The sequence below is a fragment of the Protopterus annectens genome, chromosome 16.part0 (genome assembly GCF_019279795.1).
Source record: "Protopterus annectens isolate FY-2018-M chromosome 16.part0, PAN1.0, whole genome shotgun sequence".
NCBI classification, from domain to species: Eukaryota; Metazoa; Chordata; order Ceratodontiformes; family Protopteridae; genus Protopterus; species Protopterus annectens.
Genome location: NC_056750.1, coordinates 624,617,824 through 624,639,363, shown reverse-complemented (window position 1 = coordinate 624,639,363; position 21,540 = coordinate 624,617,824). Strand labels below are relative to the sequence as shown.

Below are 21,540 nucleotides of genomic sequence, written 5' to 3'. Positions count from 1 at the left end.
TTGACCTTGGACATACCAATATCTACTCTCCATTCAAGATCTGGTCTCCTGGCTTTGAGTCCTCCTCCATTGATAGACACTTCAACATTGATATTGAGGGTTGACTTCTCTGGGTCAGCATCTGTTCTCAGTGGCTCAAAGCTGATGAATCCTTCTAAAGGATTAGTCTTTCAACATTCTGCGTTGAGGCTGTCAACTCGTGTGTTTACACTATACAAGTTTTTGGCAGTTGGAGGCCAAGACTGTTGCAGATGTTCTTCGTGTTTCACTGTTGCAGTCATCACATTTGGGTTATCTGCCTATAGGTAGCCCTCAGCCAGCCTGGATACCAGAGTCTTGGATTCCTGCGTCGGATGCTGTCACTTCTTCCATGACATCAGGTTGTCAGGGGTATAAAACATGCAGCCGATGCCATTACATCAGTCTTTCTTGCTGCACGATGCCCGAAGCAGAAGCAGTTAGCAAGTGCCAGTCGGCCGACTCCTGAAATTTTAGTTTTAGAGTTTCAGAACCGAAGTCTTCAAAAAAGCTAAGTACCCCATTGGGGATCCCTTTTCTTGCTCTTAACCAATGACAGTAAAAGTTAACAATTGTATTACCTGTGGAAAGCAAATACCTCATAAAGATTTTCATTCGTACTGCATTCCTTGCTTAGGCCCAGACCATGACGTCCCTTACTGTCAGTTTTGTGACTTGTTCAACCCTCGAACTATTCGTCGATGTTCTATATTTGCAGCAAATTATTTTGGTACTCGGTATAACTACCCAGAAATGGGGGATGTTTCTCTGTGGCTTCCCTCCCCTTCCTCGTATTCCAAGGGCCCAGCTCAAGACCAAGCAATACTCCTCCCATAATCTTGCTGGTGACTCCCTTTTGGCCCAGGCAACATTGGTTCCCCCTTCTTTGTCACCTGCCCAGGGGAATTCACCACAAGTTACTTCACAGGGTGGACCTTCTCACACAAGACAAGGGGTCTCTGATCCATCCTTACTTGTTCACTTTTCAACTGACATTGTGGGCGACAGGGTTGGCATCTTTTTTTCTGAGGAAATGCTTAAGGTTCTGCAGGAGGTTAGGAAACCACTACCATGAAATCATGTGTGTCAAATTGAGTAGATTTTATTTCTGGTGCTTTTCTCATAGTCAGGATTCATTTTCTGTGAGGATCCTTCTGATTTGGTTTTATTTGTGTGAATTGCTCCATGCTGGGTTAGCATACTCTTTGGTTAAAGTGCACCTTTCAACTTTTACTGCTTGTCTGCCATTGACTCCTCTTACTTCTAGGTTTGAGGTCAAACAAGTTCTTAAAAGCATCCTTCATATCAGGCCTCCCAGGAAGCCTATTCCACCTTCCTGGGACCTCAGTTTTGTACTTGAGAAAATAACTCAGGCTGCTTTTGAGCCTGCAGCTTCAGCTTCCTTGCAGCATTTTACTTGGAAGACTGTTCTTCTTTTGGTCGTTATTTCAGCTAAGAGAGTGTCTGAACCCCAACCTATTATGGCTGTTCCTTCCTTCCTTGGTTTTTCATAGGGACAGGGTATCTCTTTATACTAATCCTTCTTTTATGCCCAAGGTGGTTAATGAATTGCCTGTTAATCAATCTGTTAATTTGCCTTCCCTTTCCCTTTCCACAGTCTGCTAGAGCAAAGATTCTTCATTCTCTGAATTTCCATAGACAGCTCAAATATTATCTGGATAAGACGTAGGCCATTTGAAAATCTGAGTAACTTTTTGTTTCCTTTCATCCCAGATCTCTAGGTTTGGCTGTTTCTAAACAAACCATATCGTCCTGCATCACCAAGGCCATTTCTTTTTCTTATTCATTTCATGGTAAATGTCTTTCTATCTCTGTAAAGGCTCATTTTACTAGAGCTGTTGCTTCCTCTGTTGTTTTTTTTTTAAGGATTGGATACCAATTCCATCCTTGAGACTGCTGCTTGGACTTCAGTCCATGCCTTCACTAAGCATTACAAGTTGAATGTTGTTGCTAGAGCTGGCTTTGCAGGAGCTATCCTGCATGGGTTTTTAGAGGGCTCCTCTCTACCTTCCTCCTCCCAAATTTCTTCTTGAGCTTTTGTACTCTCCCTTATGTAAAGAATACTGTAAAAGTGACAATGAAAGACATAGTACAGTTGTGTAAAATCGTACCGTAACAGTAGATGTCCTCCTCACTGTTGCAGTGTTCGCTCCCTCCCTCTTCCCCCTTTCTGCTCTGCCTTATTTGTTCTGTCTTCCTGGCCTGAAATTCTTTTCCTCTTTTTCCATTTGGATGCATATGTTCCTTCTAGTTATTAGGAATATTGGTCTTCCTTGGGCTTTTCATTTCTGAGGTATGTACATTCGTACATCACCTTTATGCCCTACGTCTTCAGCAAGGAGCATATATGTGATGTACCACGTGTGTTTTTCCTAAGTCTTTGGTGTACTGGCCAGCTGTTGGGCTGCCCTTTGCAGGGAATCCCTTATGTAAAGAATACTGCAACAATGAAGAGAAGGATATCTACTGTTATGGTAAGATTTTACACAAATATACTTTCTTCTGGCTTCCCAACTGTTGGAATGGCTGGGCCCATTTCCTGTGACTGATGATGTAGTCACTGTAGCAGCCCTTAAAAAGGGCCCCTACACTGTAGAGCCCTTCTTTCTCTCCTTGTTAATGAATAATGAGGGATAGATTTGGTAAATGGGTTTTGTTTCTTTACCTTAACTGTTTGGAAGCTAAACTGTTTACCCCACATGGTGAGATTCCACAGAGAGTTTGTATACTAGTTGACCACTTCACTGGAAAGGATGAGGTTTAAGACAAAACTGTGTTAACGTCCAATGATTCCTGTTTCAAACCTTAACATGCATTTGGCTAATAACTCCACGGGTTAAGGAGGATTGTTTCAAGGTTTTCCTTTTTTTATTTTTTAGTACCCTGCCCTTACAATATGAACTTGGGAATGCATGGGGGAGGAATGTGCAGTGGGGCAAAAGAGGATGACTTTCCTTAACTTCCAGAATGGTTGTCCCGCCAGGCTATTGTATCTCCCTCTACCAGAAGCACAGGCGGTGAACTTCCATTTCTCCATCAGGAAGATAGCACTGCCTAGTGTGCCTGAGTGCACTCAGCCCCTCCCTCCTTTTTGATATGACAGGAGAGCGCGGGCTGTGACCCTTTGCTCTTTCCCCTTTCCTAACTGGCTCCTCAGGTGCTGGGGCTGTTAGTTGAACCCAAGTTGCTTGGGATGCAGTTGTGAATCTGTCTCCTGCACAATAGAGCCAAGCTTTCAAATCCCTAATGATTTGCTAGACTGTTCCACTCTTGGAGGCCGCTAGGGCTTATTTGACCCTCCATTTACCTTTGTGGCTGGCTGTGACAACCCTTCCTCTGGGCCAGTAGTCAAGGAGTCTCAGTCTTCACCACTGGAACCACTGAGGGGCGTTCACTGGGAGGATAACGGGTACACATGCAGTATCTCCAGATGTAGCTCTCTGCATCAACCACAATCAAGCACTATTTCCCTTAAGAGCACATGGGGAACACAGTAAGTCCAGGGCTGGTTTCTCCCTCTTTCTCCAGATCCCCAGTAAAACTCCCCATTGTCACAGTTATAGAGTTGAGTCCTTAGCCAGAGTTCCAAGCCAAGTCCTCCAACATTTTCTCTGTCCACCCGGTGTTTCGTGTCCCTGCCCAAGTAGCTGACACAAACACTCTATGAAATTTGATTTACACACACACACACACACACACACACACACACACCTGGGAAAGGCTGGCATAGGTTTTAGTAGCTATGACCTCTTCTGCCCAGACTTTAAGGTATTTATCACTGCCACCAGAATCCCTCACCAGCTACTTTAAGGCCCTTACAAGGGTACTCAATATACTGAGTGATATTAATATTAATACATATGGTAGTTTGACCAAGAGCAAGGCTATTAGAAGTGTTCCACACAGTGTCACCAGGTATATATGCAGATACTCTCAACATTTAAATATCTCTACAAAGGTCAGCCTCAGTGAAATATTTAAATATATTTAATAATAATTAAATGGACAAGACAATACTAAGTATATATTCACAGTGACATCAGAGTTCAAATAACAGGAAATATTTAAAATAACATTAAAGGACAGGCTCAGACAAATAAAGATAAACAATATCTAAACTAAGCTTCACTATATTCCTGACTGAATCTAAGAGAATCACTATTCCTTACCTAAACTAAGCTTCACTGTATTCCTGACTGAATCTAAGAGAATCACTATTCCCTACTTACTTAATAGAGCAGTGCAGATGATGTGGTGAGTGGTCCTTGTTGTTGTCAGGCTCAAGGCAGAATACAGCATGATCTGTTTCACTAAGAGACCTCTCAAAATAATATCTAAAATATTACTTCTGGGATAGCTTGCAGAATGACATCACTTCTGGCCATCTGACTTTTAGGTTCTCATGTAACCCCCATTGCTGGAAGCTGGCAGATTTTAGCCCCTGTAAAAGTAGACACACAAAGGCTTTTGCTTAGATCTGTGGCAGGTGCTGGAAGTTATAAAACAATTTTATTCTTCCATGCTTCTAGAGTAGTAATTAGTTCACACCAAAGACAATACAGAAAGCATCCTAGTGCAGACTTTGTGTGTCTGGCTGCATTGAAACCTGTCAGATAACATCTTTATGGCCTAGCCCATAAAGTGATTTAATTTCAGATATATTTTAAAGTTTGCTGGACTCTGAGGTTAACCTTCCAGTTTCCTCTGTTAAAACATATGCATTTAAACAATTACAATAGTGCAAGTACAGTTCTGTTCTCTTCAGTAGGGCACAATGTGGATACATTTCAAACACAAGAACTTTACAGATACCTTTCAATACAAACATCTGTCTAAATCAAGTTTGATATACACATGACATACAGTTTTAATATATTTGTAACACAAGCGTCTTGTGTAAATCAGTTTGATATTCACAAATGACATATTATTTACAAAATTCCAGCTGGCTGTGCTGCCAGTACCTCCTATCATCACACGGTCCATCATATAGAGCAAGTGGATATAGGCTGTAGTATCCAGAGGCTGTAAGAGTCCTTTCAACACCCAATCAGAAGAGTGTAGTGAGAAAAGAGGTAGTAAACATAGTTATTAAAAAAAAAAAAAACTAAAAAGTACAAAATAATCCACAGGATAAACGCTCTGTTGTATAAACGAAGTAAAAATGAATAAACCAAATAATTAGTCAACAGCGGAGCGAACAAGATACACAGAGTCTCTGAATCTAAAACTAATAGAACTCTGCGTGATAGGATTATAGAGCATACGTGTATAATATTAGAAGAAAATCAGAACATAATGCACTCTCTAAACATGTCATACAAGTTGGCAGTACACATTCCTTTACGTTCAGGGTCATTGAGAATATTATCCCCACCCTTAGAGAAGGTTATATTCGTAACCATACAGAATATAGAGAAACAAATGATTATCGTTTCCAGAGCAGATAAGGGGAGTGGGCTGAATGAGAGGGCATCTATCAAGCCCTTGTTAAAGAAACGAAGAGTTCAGATATAATAATTTATGCCCAGCACTTATGCCACGTTATTTTATATGCATCTGTTATATAATATTTTTTATATATAGGTTATATAGTTTTGGAGTTATTAGAAATTTATCATTAGAATTTTATTGACAAATACTATGTAGAATTTTATTGTCCTACCAGGCTGCTATGTTATGAAGTTCAACCTTTTTATGCATTGTATCTTTAAAGAACTAATTAGTTTCCTAATTATTGTGTTGAACTGATTGGTGAAAGGATTTTTGAATTTTTCTAAAAGAGGTGTTTCTTTTTTGTTTGTTTTAATGTCTGATGAAGCTTAAATGCGAAAGCGCTCACCGTTTTATTTGTGACAATAAATATACAGTTTTATGCTAAAGGATTCAGAGACTCTGTGTACCTTGTTCGCTCCGCTGTTGACTATTTATATAGTTATTAAAAAGTATTTTGCCAGTTTTTCAATTTCAGTAGCACTTTGTCTAAAGATAGTACGCCTGAAGGCATTGACCATTTTGATGGTCCCTCTTGTCATGGTCTATATGAAAATCCCAAATTGTCCTCTTAAAGGTTTAGTGATTTTAACTCACAGATCCAATTTCCAAGCAAGTAAGAATTTCTAAGGCAAGTAGAAAGATCTTGCAGTAGTGGCTTCACACACTCATCCTTAGTTTGGGCTGCCCATTTCACCTCTCCATTTCACAAAGGATGCCTCTGCCCTTGGGTGGAGGGGTTGCATTGTCAAGAGCAAGAATTGGGTCATTTATGAATGATTTAGCACCCAGTTCCCCACAAATGTTTGGTGCCCAGATGGAGAGAGCTGGTCCCCTTCTGTCTGCACTGCTCCCTGATCTTACAGCTGGCTATCCCTAGCCAACCGGAGATCCATGGCCCTGCGGTGTCATTACATTTAGGTGGGATTCTGACTTAGAGCTATCCCACAGATGGTAGCTTCACACCGTTTGCTCCTCAGCCAAGCACATACACCAAATATTTGAATGTTTGACTGCTAGACGCAGCTTACTTGATACACGTAGTCACTTTATGGTTGCCACTGATTTTCTTGGAGAAGTTACTTCTTGGAGGTAGGCTCTTCCATTGCCTAATGATGCCATCAGCTTGTCTGTGATACATACGCTCTTCTGTTGCTGGGGGAAGCATTGCTGTAACCTGTTTGCATCTGTAACTAATGCAATAACTTAACTTCCTTCTGCAGGGGAATGTTTCAGGGACAGTCTTGCCCAGAAACGGATCCAAGGGTTACTTTTAAGGCTTTCCCCCATTTTCAGTAATTTCCAAGTACATTCATGCAGAAAGTCAGGCAGAACACATTCATGGTTATCCTCATAGACTCATTCTAGCCTTCGCAAGTGCAGTTCCCCTGCTTTGGCCTCCTCCTCCTCCTCTATAGAAGCTTGCTCATCTGAGGCCCTTTAGAATCCTCTTAACTCACTCATTCAGCAAGCCTTGTATGGGCCTTCATTTCTACTGGCTAACAGGAATACTGATTATCCTTCCAAGGTCATCCATATCCTCACTTTTACCCAGAGAACCTTGTACCTGGAAAACATAAAGAAACAGAAGAACACATTCCTCCATTTGGGTACCCTCTAAAAAGCTTCTGTGCCAGCTATTTTAAACCATCACTTTTATATATGTAACATAGGCCTAAACTAGTCCCTCTATTGCTATCCTTTTAGCTAATGTATCATATTTTACGACAAATTTCATGGATCTTCATTTGCTTGTTTAAAAGTTCACAAAATCTTTCTAAAGGTCGTGCTTCATGTCAGATCCTCATTTGAGGCTCCTGTTTCACCCCTTCAAATTATACTTGATTGGCTTTGTAAAACTAATGTTGCTACCTTTCAAAGCTGACTTTAGTACTTGGCCTTGGAAGATCCTCTGTCTAGTGGCTATTTTAAAACAAACTTCCGTGGTGTTTCATATGGACAGGATAATGTGTAATTGCAAACAAGTAATTTTTTATGCTGCACTGTATGGATGTACTTAAGCAGCCAAGATTTTAAGTAAACAGTACAAAAATTCATTAGAAAATATTCTCAAATATCTATAATTTTTTCTAAGAAATTGGGTTCCAGGGTGTCTAATGTTTCTTTGCCCAGATGACTTCTAGACTGCATTAGGCTTTATCTTGATAAATAGAATAAGACTGCCCAATCTGACCACAGCACATTCAGCTAAAACAGTGACTGCCTTTCAGGTTTTCTTCAGAAAGTTGTCTCTGGGTGACATGTTTAGCTGTGAATTGGTCTTTTCTGAAGACTTCTGCTGGATTGTAGAAGCTGGATGTGATCTACTGGTCAGTCTTCCTTTGGACCACAGTTATCTGAGATATTATTTTTTTATGCTGACCACCCAGGGTTACAAGGTTAGGGATTCTGTCCTGCCCGTTGAAGAAGATGGATCTAGTCATTTCACATGTGAAAGTTAAATGTATGCAATTACAGTAGATCTTAGTCATCACAGCCATTTCCTTCCAACATATGTAGGTGCTTCACCTTCTAGTTGCACATTAAAGTTCTGGAGTAGAAGTCAGAGCACAGAGCATTATGAGTAAGGGAGGAATTAGAGCCTGGGAAAGTTTCAGATACTGAGCCGCCCAAGTCCTTTTACCTTTGTTCTAATGGTTAAGAAGACAGACCATGAAAATTCAGGTCTGCTATTATGGTAAGTATATAACTTTCATTTTTTTTCTGTTACTTTTCTCTTCCATGAATATACCATCCTCCCAAGTAAGTATCTCTTCATTATAGCCATGTTAAAGTTTGTCCCCTCCAAAATGTTTTCACTAAAATCTTTCTTTAGTAGTAGTAGTTCTACCCACTGTGTCTTGATGCACCATTTTTCTGTAGTTGCACGCTGCAGGTACAAGATTAGTGATCTTAATATTGACAGCAGGTATTAGCTGAATTTGTCACTTTCGAACCAGTAAACTGAAATTAGATTTTCATTTTAAAAAAAGTATTGCAGCAGTTGCATTAGTGTGCATGTCCCATGTGTTCTCTTAAATGTGTGCATAGCATCTATTTTGATAGGTTGAGCTGTGTAGTTGCTTGTACTGTAGTATTTAATTGTAAAAACTTCCTTTTTCTTTCCAGACTGTGTACATACAAAGCTGTGTTTCCTTAGATATACTGCCATAACTTCATTTAACAGTACAGAGTTTTCCATTGTAAACATATCTTGCTTTTGTTAATATTGGATGTATTGTTGCTTATGATCTCCAGTGGAGCAGCTCAGTTTAAACTGGCAAGTGTCTACAGTACACACCATTTCAGATGATGCTTAAAGATGTGTTCAGTGGATGCATTAATTTGTGGCAGATACAGGACTCTTGTGTAGCAGTCAAGTGCTAGTGCCTAATATGATCATTCCAGAAAAAAAACATATTCCTATGTTTGCACTTATGAACCCTAAAATCTTGCAGCCCTTCTGTTTTTGAAATATTGTTTGGGATTGTTAAAGGTGTATGCAAAAAGTGGGCATATATGTGTATAACCGTCTTGTCTGTTAGGTACCAAAGTTGAATGATGCCTTTTCACCTTTTATGTCATTTCAGACTTCTGTTCTAGGAAACCTTAGGTCCATTCTGCAGTTGCTGAGACAAGACCCTTCTCAAAATCACTCCAGTCGTCGTCGCAGAAGGAACCGTCATGTTAGACGCTTAATTCGACGATTGAGAAGATGGGGTCTGCTTCCCAGGTCCACTTCAAATTCATTACACACACAGAGTAATTCATCTGGCTCTGGACAAGCATCTGTAGCTACCTCCTCGGACATACCAGAGAGTGATGGCGGCGGTATACCTGAAGGAGCTACAGGTGTATCACCTTCAGAAAGTGGTACCAGTGCACAGCCATTGCCACAGAAATTCCCTCTTTTAGATTCTGTGGCCACATACTATGAGCAGCCACCAGATTCAAGGGCCTTAGAGCACCAGCTTGTGGTTCAGAATTCTGATACTGGTCATTCTGATGCTTCAGTTGTCTCTGAAACCCAGCATCAGGGATTACCTTTTAGATCTGCAGGGTTGTTCTCAAATCTGCTGCGTAGTCTACGTGAGCGATTCTTTTCTGTACATATTCTTCAGACTGATGCTCACTCAGAAGTGCCATGTGAGGCTCATGCTTGTGGCTTGGAAGATGATGATGAGGTGCTTTTGCTTCCATTAACAGATTCGTGGAGAAGTCCAGTGTCGTATGAGTGTGATTTAGACTCTCAGGCAGATGAGGTTTCTCTGGCTGGGCACTGGACAGATGCCAGCAGATTGGAGCACCTCAGTGATGATGATTCACTACTTCTAGGATGAAGTTTTCTTTGATGCTGAAAACACTGTTGAAGAAGTACAAGCTACTTCTACAAATGAAATGTCTGGTTATTGAAGATACAGACATTATTTTAGCCTTTATAATCGATAAATGGTGTGATTGCTTTGTACAATTCAGTGCTTGCTGGGTTATTTGAGAGTGATTTACCAAGGCTTCTCCCATCTGCATAGCAATTAGATCATTTAAATGTTTTATTCTCCTTTGAAATCTAATGGAGCACCTCTTTGCCATTATCAAATTTACTTTTATGTTTCAGGCTTTTGTAATATACATGGCTGAGATTTATGCATATTTTCAGACACCTGATTTTTTTTAGTTGGCTTTTGTTAAAAAAAACAAAAAATGCTGACTTAGACATTGCAGCCACATACACTGCCAGACCATTTTTGGTAGATCTGCAGCAGTTCTTTATATGGAATGCTAGGGAGCTTTAGCAAGTGTAACTGTGCTAATTTATGGTGTCATTGTTTGAATGTACAGATAAACACAGGTCAAGAGACACTGCTGTAGCATTTGTCTTCCATTTGTGTGTGAAATTTGCAGCATATAATTCAAATACAAAGCTTTTGAGGTAAGCTTTACAACAGATGGCATAGGTCGTGTAGGCAGACTTATAGTTTTGAATTATTTCATAGGTAATTTTGCATTATGTGATACACAAGTCATGTTATTCCATGCCAGAAGCATCTATGCTTGGAAGTTTGTTGAAGGGATCGGGAATAATATGCACTGGAATAAACTACATCATAGGCTTTATGGCTGCCATTTAACTTCTGCATTGAAGCAAAATAATATCTTTTTTAACTCCTCTTTAACTCTAGTATAATGTACTGATGCAGTAAAACAGTTAACACTGGATATCCTGTAAATATGTTACTGTTAGCTACTTGTTCTGTATGTTGTGAAAAAAATGATATTGCAGAGTGGGTTCCAGAGTAAATTTGGGTGTGGCCAGAAGCTTCCTTATAACTAGTCACAAAGGGCAGCACTTGGAGAGCTAGAGTTGTGTTAAATTATTCAGATGAACTGACTGTGTATTTAGCATGGACAGAGAGTTTACAGGTACTTGTGGTTTGACTGTGACCCATTATCATTAAGATGCATAACATGTCTGCCTTTTGTCAGGTATCTTATTGCTAGAGTCCATGCTAGTTGTAATCATGGTGTCTGGGGTTTCCACCACCATAAAACGATTACATATCCCTGGTTTAGAAGATGGTAAACCGCACAAACCAAGGACTGAAATAGATTACTGACACGCTTTCCAGAGATTGTGAAAGTAAGCAGTTATTAGGAGAACTGCCATTCTAGGTGAATCGAGAGAATTTCAAAAAGTGTCTCATTCTACGGCCATAAATAATCATCTCTAGATATGTGAGCTTAGTTTGTTTTGCTGCTTAGCTGAACATTATCAGAGGTCTGCGTGACACATTGATGCTTAGAACTGTTCATATTTACTTTTCAGGTTTTGTAAAATACACTCAAAGCAGTGTTTTTGATGACTTACTATAAAACATGCATGTGGGAAGGATACATTCCCATTATAAGGTAAGTCTGGAAGAGTGAACACAAGACTTTAGAAAGTGAACGGTCCAATACCTGCACCTTAACTGTTCTGGGACTGTGTTTAATATATGGTCTTGTACTTACTTGTGTCCTTAACTGAATAGTGCTAACCCAGTTTTTGACTTTTAAACTGTTAACCAGACGTGTACGTTTCGGTCTTTCTTTGTATAGTAGTGTATTTAGATCCTTACTAAGCAGCTTTTTTTTGAAAGAGAATGATGGCACATTTCTTAATACTAGCTCCATTTTATTAAGGACACAGACAAGAATCTCCTTCCCTAAAATGTACATTAATTTTTGATTAGGAAGTTAGTAGTCTTTCTCATTGGTACATGCTGCATTTTGCAGAGACTTGTCTTCTGCAGTTGTTTTCTTGAAACATTGTCACACAAGAACAGATTCCCCATGTATAGCAAGAGTGACCAGGAGAGTGTCACAAAAGTAACTGCTCACCCAGCAAGTTTCAATGAAAATAGCTGTGTGGCAAAGGACTGCACATGTTAAAGTGTGGTTTGTTGACAGCAGATTTTGGGTGAGTGTGTAGTGATAGCTTACAGATATTTGCTTTTATATTGCTGATATGTTTTTTTCCACTGTAGAACTAAGCAGTGCTGCTGATCACCACACACAGAATTAGTTGGCTCCAACCTTACCATCTAGTGCCACATTGTAACGGCAGTCTTGGATGCAGTTATGTTGCATCCTTTTCATTATTGGAGTACCACATTACAGCTGAAAAAGAAAAAACTTCCTTCCCAGAATGGGCAAGTGGACAAAATGCTGGTCCCTCCCTTAGCAGACTTTTTTTAAATAAGTGTAATGGATTGTCTGTAGTACAGTATGTGTAGTGATAAAAAGAAAACATACATTTCTCACCAATTTTTGAAGAAACATGTATTTTTTGTTTGGTATACTCAAGAGATTTACCACTAATATATATTTTTTTGTGGTCTGCTTGTTTGCAGTGGCATGAAACCATCACATTGACATAGTTATAGTAATGCAAGGGGGACTCTAAATCATACATGAATCTATGTGTTTCTTCCTTTAGATTAATTTAACCTTTAAACCTTCACAGACTAGCGTTTGATGTATTATCAGTAATGATATTTCTAGATCTATTTTCTTTATGTAAACTGATTAAAAGTAAGCTGTTTGGGCCTTTTTGGTAATTACTAGTGGACTTATAGGTGCTTATTCATTAGCAATATGTTACTATAGTTCTCTTTCTGTAATGGCGAAGTATTTCATGCATTTCACCATGGAGGTTTTAGACTGTTTTCATGCTTTAGTAAATCATTTAAGAGAAACAGAAGCAGCATATTTCTGGTGCAAATAAAACATCATTTTGCCAACTCTATACAAACTTGAAGTCTGAGCAAAATGGTAGGTAATAAAGCTGGTAACGTCTGGCATTTAGAGTGGCTCAGAACTTATCAGACATCTGAATAACCAGGTATTAATCCAGACTGCAGTCCACATCCCTACTAAACCCAGTCCCTTAAATTAATTGTGCTCCAGTTTCTGCATGACTTCTGAGATTAAACAAGTATTGTATGCTGGAACTAATTTAAGCCCCTTTGTGCACAAGCAGACAGTTTCTGTTGCTTTCACCAGTGGCAAACACTGATGGATTGGAAAAGAACAGTAGCATCTTTCTAGCAAACTTTGCACATACTGTAATATATTTTGAACTACAAAACAGTAAATGCACTTTATTTCTGCCACTGTACCAGCATGTTTGTATTTAGTTTTAGCTTATTTTGTGTAATTTTAGTTATTGAAAATGTACAGTAAGGTCCCCATATTGTGCCTCTCTAAGCAGACATTGAGACATTTTTAAACAACAGAATCAGAGCAGTGTTCTGTGGTTTCTTATAGATGAATCAGCTTTGAGGCATTTTATCTCATGTTGTATGCTTGTTTATGTGAGTTGTCCTTGAGGGGAGGTGGGTGATCTTGTATAACTGTACTGTTGAGTGGGAGTGGCATATAAAGCCCAACATGAATGTGTGGGTCTGCAGGATGTGTGTGTGTGTGGGTATAGTTTAGTCTGAAGGGAGCTATCCTTCTGTAAATATGCATAAAAAGCACAATTGTGTTGCAATGGTAGTTAATCATTTCCATGCAGTGGGGGGGGGGGGGAGTAAATGATGCATAATTATCTTCTGCTTTCATGTGATTAACTCATGTTAATCACCAAAGGCCGTCCAGTGGAAAATGCTGTGGAATAAATCCGGGGAGCCAAAACCGTCAGTAAAAGAAGTTTAATCACTCAGTTCAGTAAAGCCAGTTTCCAGCACAACACAAGATAGTTACCTTGTGTTGTGTTGGAAATTGGTTTTACTGAACTTAGTGGTTAAACATCTTTTATTGACTTCTGGCTTCCCAGATTTACCTTGTGTTATGTGGAAATTGGTTTTACTGAACTGAGTGATTAAACATTTTTTATTTGCTAAATAAGAAAAATGTAACACCAAAGCATACACAGGAGCGAAAATGGCACACAGTTCCACAGTTCCATGAGAAAAGGTTTAACTGCCAAATCCACGGATAAAATAGTCTGAAGAAGCCTATGGGTGAAAGCGCTTACTTGTGCATGCAATAAACCTTTTAAACATCTTTGGAGGAGTTTATTTTATCCGTGGATTTGGTCATTAAACCTTTTCTCGTGGAACTGTGTGCCATTTTTGCTCCTGTGTATGCTTTGGTGTTGCATTTTTCTTATTTATACTGTTTGGAGCACAGGAGCGTTTATCCCTCTGGTGGTCTCGTTTTTGTTATTTTTTATTGGCTGTTTTGGCTTCCTGGATTTATTCCACAGCATTTTCCACTGGACGGCCTTTGGTGGTTTACAAGTTTCTTTTTTGGGTCACTTTTGTACACACTGTTTTTTGTTGTACTTATTAACTCATGTTAAACCCCAAACCCTGATGTGTCTTAGCTAACTTTTTTTGCAAAAGAATATATCAAAATATTTTAAATAATGCTACCAGCTTTGTCTTTTTTTTTTTTTTTTTGCTTTATTCACAGACATGTATCTTGCATTCGGCACCTTTTTTTTATATATATATATATATATATATATATATATATATATATATATATATAGCATAACTAGATGTGTTCTAATCTTGGTGTTTTTAATAAGCATTTGTCTGGAGCACTGGGGCCATTAGGTTGCTTAGGTTACACAAGCATTTGCTAAACATTAGTTGAATTCCATGAAAGAGGGCTTCATTTTGCTGTCAAGTGTTGCATTGCTGGAACAGTGCGATTTTCAGTTATGTGATCTATCGGACTGTAAATTATTAGTACATAAATCATATATCAGAATCTGCAGCCAGATTATTTTGGATAAATGTTATGGACTTTTATAATCTGATAATTTCCCTGTAAATTTGTAAAAATAAAATGGATTTCTGTCTGAACATTGCATTTATTGTTTACTTTTTGTATGCCCATGTCTGCCTCTGAACTTGCATACATATGTTGAAATACATGGTTGTTCACATAAAGGTCTGTGGCATGTTAAAGAAATTTATGCTGCAAAAAAGTACAAGTGAAGAAGTTGCTATGTTCTTTTTGTATTTTTATGGTGCTGCAGTAGCGTCGCCTCACAGTAAGACGCTGTCCTGTTCGATTCTCAGCTAGAGCGTCTTCTGCATGGAGACATGCTTGAATGGGCATACCTTCGTTGAAGGTTGTGCATCAGGCCTGGCAAGCCGGTACGTAAAAATCAACCGCCAATCATTAGTGGAATGGAATTCCACTGTGGCAACCCCTAACTGGGAAAAACCGAAAGACACAAACAAACATTAATCTTCCCAATGGCCTGCAGAGTTCAAATTTTAATTGATGTCCTGACTGAAATCACTGTTGCAGTATTTTTAACATATGGATTTTCGATCCACTGACATGTGGTCAGAGTACCAAAGTTTTACCTTTCCAGGGTCAGATGTCAGGCACATAACCTCAGCTTATATGTTTATTATGCAGGCAGACATATGCATGAGTACCCAAGATTATCTCACCACCACTGATATTCGTTGGATCATTAGTAATGTTACTTTGCTTTTTTGTGTTCCATTTAAGTGCCATTTTGGGAAACCTTGCTTTTTCATTTTGGTTAGATGTCAGCTAGGAGAGGTAATGGTAGGCAGATGATTTAGGACTTGCACACTTCATGCCTTTTTTGCTTAGGCCTGGAACACAGTGGCAAATCCTACTCCATCTGCCACTCATTTGTTCTGGAAAATCTTAAGTTAAGGCTTTTCTGCCTAAAAACATTCTTAAAAACTCATCTAAAATGCTTGGCACAAGCCAAAATGATGGAATTCCCAGCATCTGACGTTAGCCTTCTGCCAAAGAAGAAACTCAAGAGACCCTGTGATAACTCATAGCCTTGCATCTCCGAATCAGACACACCCTCTATGTTGAAATATATGGTTTGTTAACATAAATGCCTATGGGACATTAAAGAATTTTGTGCTGTCATAAAGATCTGCTTATGTGCCTTTTTTTAAATCTGCTTCCCATTGGCCTGCAAAGTTCAAATTTTCATGTTTTTTCCTATTTGACCTGCTGTAAAACACCAGTATTCATATTTATTTGAATTATGATGTTACAGGATATGGTTCATCAGAAACAGTCAGGAGAAACCAGTATTCTTTGCATTTGCACATTGACTGGTAGTGGCCATGAGGCATGCATATTCAGAAATATTCTAGGGCAAGTAATTTTGTTCATACTTATTTTTAAAATCTCTATGATCAAATGTCTTTTCCAGACAACTTCAACCTGTGGGTTATCAGATCTTTTTGGATCCTTAGCCAAACATTCTAGAGTCTTCCACCTTAGAACTTAACCTCATGTACTAATAGTACCCTGTTCTCCCCTTATGTCTTTTTCTGTGTTTGCAGAGATGGAGAAAGAAAAAGGGTTTAAGAAATGTGTGGCTTGCAGACACAAGTTGCCCATGATCACTGTGTCTATTTGGGCAATCTGTATCTTGAAACAGATTGCATCAGTTGTGTTTGTGACCTGAGCTGTCAGTGAGCATTTGGCCAAGCTGGTTTTAAATGGGATGTTCCCCTCCTTTTACAGCTTCTTCCTTCCCTCTTCTCCCAGTAAGAGATCTGAGAAAAGAGACAGAATGATCCCAGGACAAGTACCCAAAGTCCCAGTCTAAGGACCTAGGGGTCTGCAAACTGTCTGCCTTAGTGACCAAAGACCAACCTCTTGCTCAGTATCTGTCAGTCCTGTTCTCCTGGACTCGCACTGTCTGAGATGGCAAAGTCGCCTTCCTTCAGCATTCATAGCTCCTTTCTAGCAGTAGACTCTTCTACTTTGGTAGACAGGTTGCATACCTCATTCTCACCCATTACACTGGCAGAATTCTTGCCAGAGTCTTCTCCCTCCCTGTCTCAGAACCAAGCTTCACCTGTTTGGATCTGTTCATTGAATCCTACCTCCAGAAGGAGGTCTTGCAAGCCACCATTGGTGGCACCTTCTGACTGGTTCATCAGATCAGTTGGGAGCATGAACCCATCAGATTGAAACAGCTGATGCAGTCATATTTGCAGGCCCAGAAGCAATTAGGGATCCTTTTAGCCTACTCGGCCCTGATGCCTTAGATTTCGGCTCCCTCCATTGCTTTTCCTCCCTTGGGCCCTTCAGTCCTGGGTTTTAAGGGTCCAGTGGCACTGCCCCCCCCCCATCAGTAACAATGACCTGGCTGCTTCCGGTATGGACTGTGTTCTTGGCATTTTCAACTGTAGCACTGTTAGAGCTGAGCATGCCTTGGACTGAGGATTCAGGGCCATGGCGCCGGGTCAGGGTTGATCTTCTGGATTTTGGAGTTATCACTGCCCCTGGAACTTCAGCACTTGACAGTTTGGCCCCAGCCTCCGCATCGGAGCCATTCAGTGACGGATAATGTCATTTTGTTTGGGTCCTCATTTCCAAAGGAGTGCTTGGTCCAATCACCCGACTTCTGCTTTGGCCTTTTTTGACATTGTATAAAGGATCTTTTCCTCCTTGGAGAGGGGCCTGTTGGCACTGGCTTTGGATCCTACTCTTTCTCCTGTTCTGGGTTTATGGATGCATGCTAGGTGGCTCTGGGACAGCCTGCTCCTTTGAGTCCCAACGTTTCAATGCATTCTTCCAGAGACTCTGGTCAGGAGAGTACACACCAAGAAAAAGGATGTGGATTCTCCCGATGAATCCCTTACTGAAGGCACTGGCCTCCATGAAGGGGAGGGCTTTTAATTTCTGTGATCCCATATTTTTAGCATTTCTTGTTTCATGTCTTTTCAGAACTGCACTTGTTTTTTTTGTTAATATATGAAGTCTTGTTCCTCAGTTTATTTTCTGTAAGCTTCATTTTGAATGTTTTGTAGGACATTTATCTTGATCAGATATCTTTTCTGATTTTGTAGTTGTCTCTGTACATAAGTTTTTGCACTTTTCTCTTCTTTTCTTGTATCTATCCAGTAACACAGTATGACAAAACTGAATTGCTGTCAACTATGCTTTTGCTCAGTGAGTGCCTTTTATGCTGTCTAGTGGAGTCATTGCTTGTATTTTCCACTTTGTGTAGTTTGAGTTTACCTTATACCTCGAAAAAGAATAAGCTAATGGAGAAATCAAACTCCTACATAAAACTAATTTCAAACTTATTTCCTCTGATGGTAACACAGTTCAGTCTGTTTCTCGAGCAAAACTTCTAGAGGCGATCTCTAATGAAAAGCAAATATTTGGCATCAATTTTCAATGGGTAGTCCTGAAAACAAACCAAAAATTTCATATAAAGGACAATATCCTATAAAGGACAATATCCTACTTAACAGACTGCACTTGCAAAATTTACTGCAAGTGCCTTCTTCCTTCCCAAACTCTGACATGTTGCCCATATCCACATTTTAACCCATCTTGCAAAACCTGTGCAATGCCACCATAAAATTACTCTGTTGATTTGAATACCCAAATTACCTCAACTGCTGTCAACAGAGAATAGCAATAGTACATAAAATCTAGCCCATCCCGTAAGAATGTTTGTCAGTGGTGTACTGTCACTAGAAATCTTTGCTCCAGCAATAAATTCCTGGCCTTTGTAACTCTATATCATGGTGATTCCATAACCTAAGCTGTGTTTCTAAAATCTGGAACTCCCTACCCACCTTTATCCAAGGAATCACCAAACCTGCTGGCTTCATGTCCTCCCCAAAGTCATGTTTCAAGAAACCTGGATCTATCACTGCCTCTCTTGCAGGATACATCTAATCTCCGACAGACTTCATTCTATTTAAATTACTCTTTTTCTAAGTAGTCACATAGGACATTGCTTTATAGGTATAACTACTATATCCTTAATTACCTCTTAAAAAATCAATAAAAAACAACCACCAAACAAGGCAAAGAGGCAACCAGGACCCAAGTTCTAATGTGATAGTTAACTTTATTCTCCGCTTTCGTCTATAAAAACAGACTTCTTCAGAATACAAATCCCATAAAATCAGTACTCTTTATATACATCACAAAAACCTAGCAGCTTAAAAAAACTTAGGACAAAATCACAATTAAAAATACAGTTGCTATTTAATTATTTAAAGAAACATTCCATATATTTCTTCTGTTCTTTAAAAAGCACTGTATATTCCCATTTATTCCAGAAAACTTGGCCCTTAACTTCCAACTGCCATATAGTGTCCCTCTGTTCAATTTTATTTTTATAATTACCCCATGTAAATCTGTATCAACAATCTCTAACACAGAAAATAAAAACTTCTTATACAAATTACATTCTATTCAATGCCTATATAAGGCATTATTTATATCCTTTTTATGGCATGTATATGCTTTCTTTTAAACTTCTACTAGTCACCCCAACATAAAAGGCATAACATCCAGAACACAATGACTTATAAGCTAATTCCTTTGTATTACAATTAAAAACTCCTTGTAATGGTATAGTATAGTACAAGTGTTTAAAATCTATAAATGGCCCTTCTAATATACACCTACAAAAATTACAGTTGTGGCACTTGTACATTCCTTTGTTTTATTTAACCACCGTCTTTATAATGGGAAACAACCATATTATCCCTCTGTAATAAGGTCTTAATATTATAATTATTCTTGTATACCAATATTGGGCAATTTCCTACTACTTTAAACAATTCCATATTCCCCTGAATACTCCAGTTATCAGTAATAATATTTCTTATATGATTACTGTCATATCTAAATTAAATACCACACTGTTATGCCCAACTTCTTCACTACCATTTTTATGTTTAAAAAGTAAATTAGAATTGAAGGGAATTACTAAAATTGGTGGATAAGTAGTCCACCTCTTTTCTTTTATAATGTTAGCAGTATCATTCAGCCTATCTTTGTTATAACCTCTTTCCATACACTGTAACAATAAAATCAATTTCCTCTAAAATACTCTATCAGAAGTTGTCAGTCATCCTTGAGGCTCTTATAAATTGGTCTCCTGGAATATTATTTTTTCATAAATGAAGGATAGCAACTAGAAAAATGTAGTATTGAAAAAGTATTTTTTTTCCATAAATTTAACTCACGTACTGTTCCGTTTATGGTATTCCAATGTAAAATAATGTCTAAAAGTTAACTTTAGACCCAAAATCTCCCATTACACAGTACTTAATTTTTTTTCTGCACTGAACCTCAGTACCTTTATGCCCAGTACCATACTGCTGCACATCTTTGTGTCATCAGTAAAGAGTTTGATCCTGATCATTTTTTTTTTGTTCGCTATGTCTGAAGCAAGCATAATGTAAAGTACAGGACCAAGAACTGAACCCTGTTGCATTCTACTGGATATTTTCTTTATTTCTGATATGGTCTTTTTAACCACAATCCTTCAGTCATAGAGCAGTCCATTTGTCAGTCTTGATCCTAACAGTTTGCAATCAAATGTTTTGTAGGGCTATCCCAAAAGGCCTTGGTGAAGTTCTGGTATAACATCTGTACTGGTATACTTAACAGGTTCTTCTATAACTTCATCCATATGGATTAATTTGACCGACATGTCCTGGATGTGAAGTTGTGTTGGTTGTTGTTCTAGTGGGGGTGTGGAGTTGGAATTGTGTTACAGGAAAGTAACCAACCATTCCATCAGGATTCTCTTATTTTTTCCTGCTATTAAACTAACAGGCCTGTAGAATCTCAGTTTTCTCTTGAATACCCCTCCCCCTTGGCGCAAGGTGCTTTCTTGCTGAAGCACTTTTGCAGTGACCAAGTGGTCTGTTGAATATCTGTGTCAGGGGATCTGAGGACATTAGGTGGTATCTCATCTAGGCCCCTGTGTATTATCCTTCCTACATCCCTAGGAGCAGTCATTGCCTCCTCCTTTTCATCCCTTTCTGGTACCTGTCCTCTGCCCTCCCCATGGCAGCCTACACTTGTCCTTCTTTGGTAGGATTGAAGCAAGGTATTCATTCAACATCCGTAATCAATCTTTCTTGCTTTCCCTTCTTTCTTTGCTTAGTCTGGGTAGAGTCTGCCCTTTCCTTCCTCCATTTTTGTTGCACATATAAAAATCTTTTGTTCCCTTCTTAACCCTTCCTTTTGCCATCTCCCTTTTCAACCCTCACTTCTTTTGTTGCTGTTCTGCTTTATTAATTGTGCTTTTCCATTTCCACTTCCTAACCCCCTCTTTCCGGTTTACCTTGCTTCATACTCAGTCTTTATACTTTCATTACCTACTGCCTAGCCAAGCTTCACCCTTCCTTTTGCCAACACTCCTGTAGCTAAACGACCTAATACATGTAACATACTTGTTACCCTCCACCCCACTAATTTAACTGACAAGATTCTACAGTTATAATCCTGTTAACAATGCGCTCTAACTTTAATACACAGAGTTCCCTTACTGTGCTACCTCTTTTCTTTCCTGTACATTCCATTATCTATTTTTCATTGAATCTTTTGGATATAAAAAAAAAAAAACCTGTAACACCTCCTGTCTTATTCTTTCTCCACAGATGGTGGCTGTAAATACTAACCACCAAAATAATGCTTCTAAGACTCTTTTAACCAAAAATGCATTTATAC

General features: G+C 39.0%; 1 protein-coding gene across 1 annotated transcript in view; it reads left to right on the top strand.

The window, feature by feature from the left end:
• Positions 1–14,888, top strand: part of LRP10 (LDL receptor related protein 10) — a gene marked incomplete in the record, with an annotated part of 319,622 nt that extends 304,734 nt beyond the window's left edge. The window contains 1 exon segment of the mRNA XM_044058042.1: positions 9,123–14,888. Within this exon segment, the coding sequence (XP_043913977.1) occupies positions 9,123–9,872 (750 nt within the window).
• Positions 14,889–21,540: the final 6,652 nt, after the last annotated feature.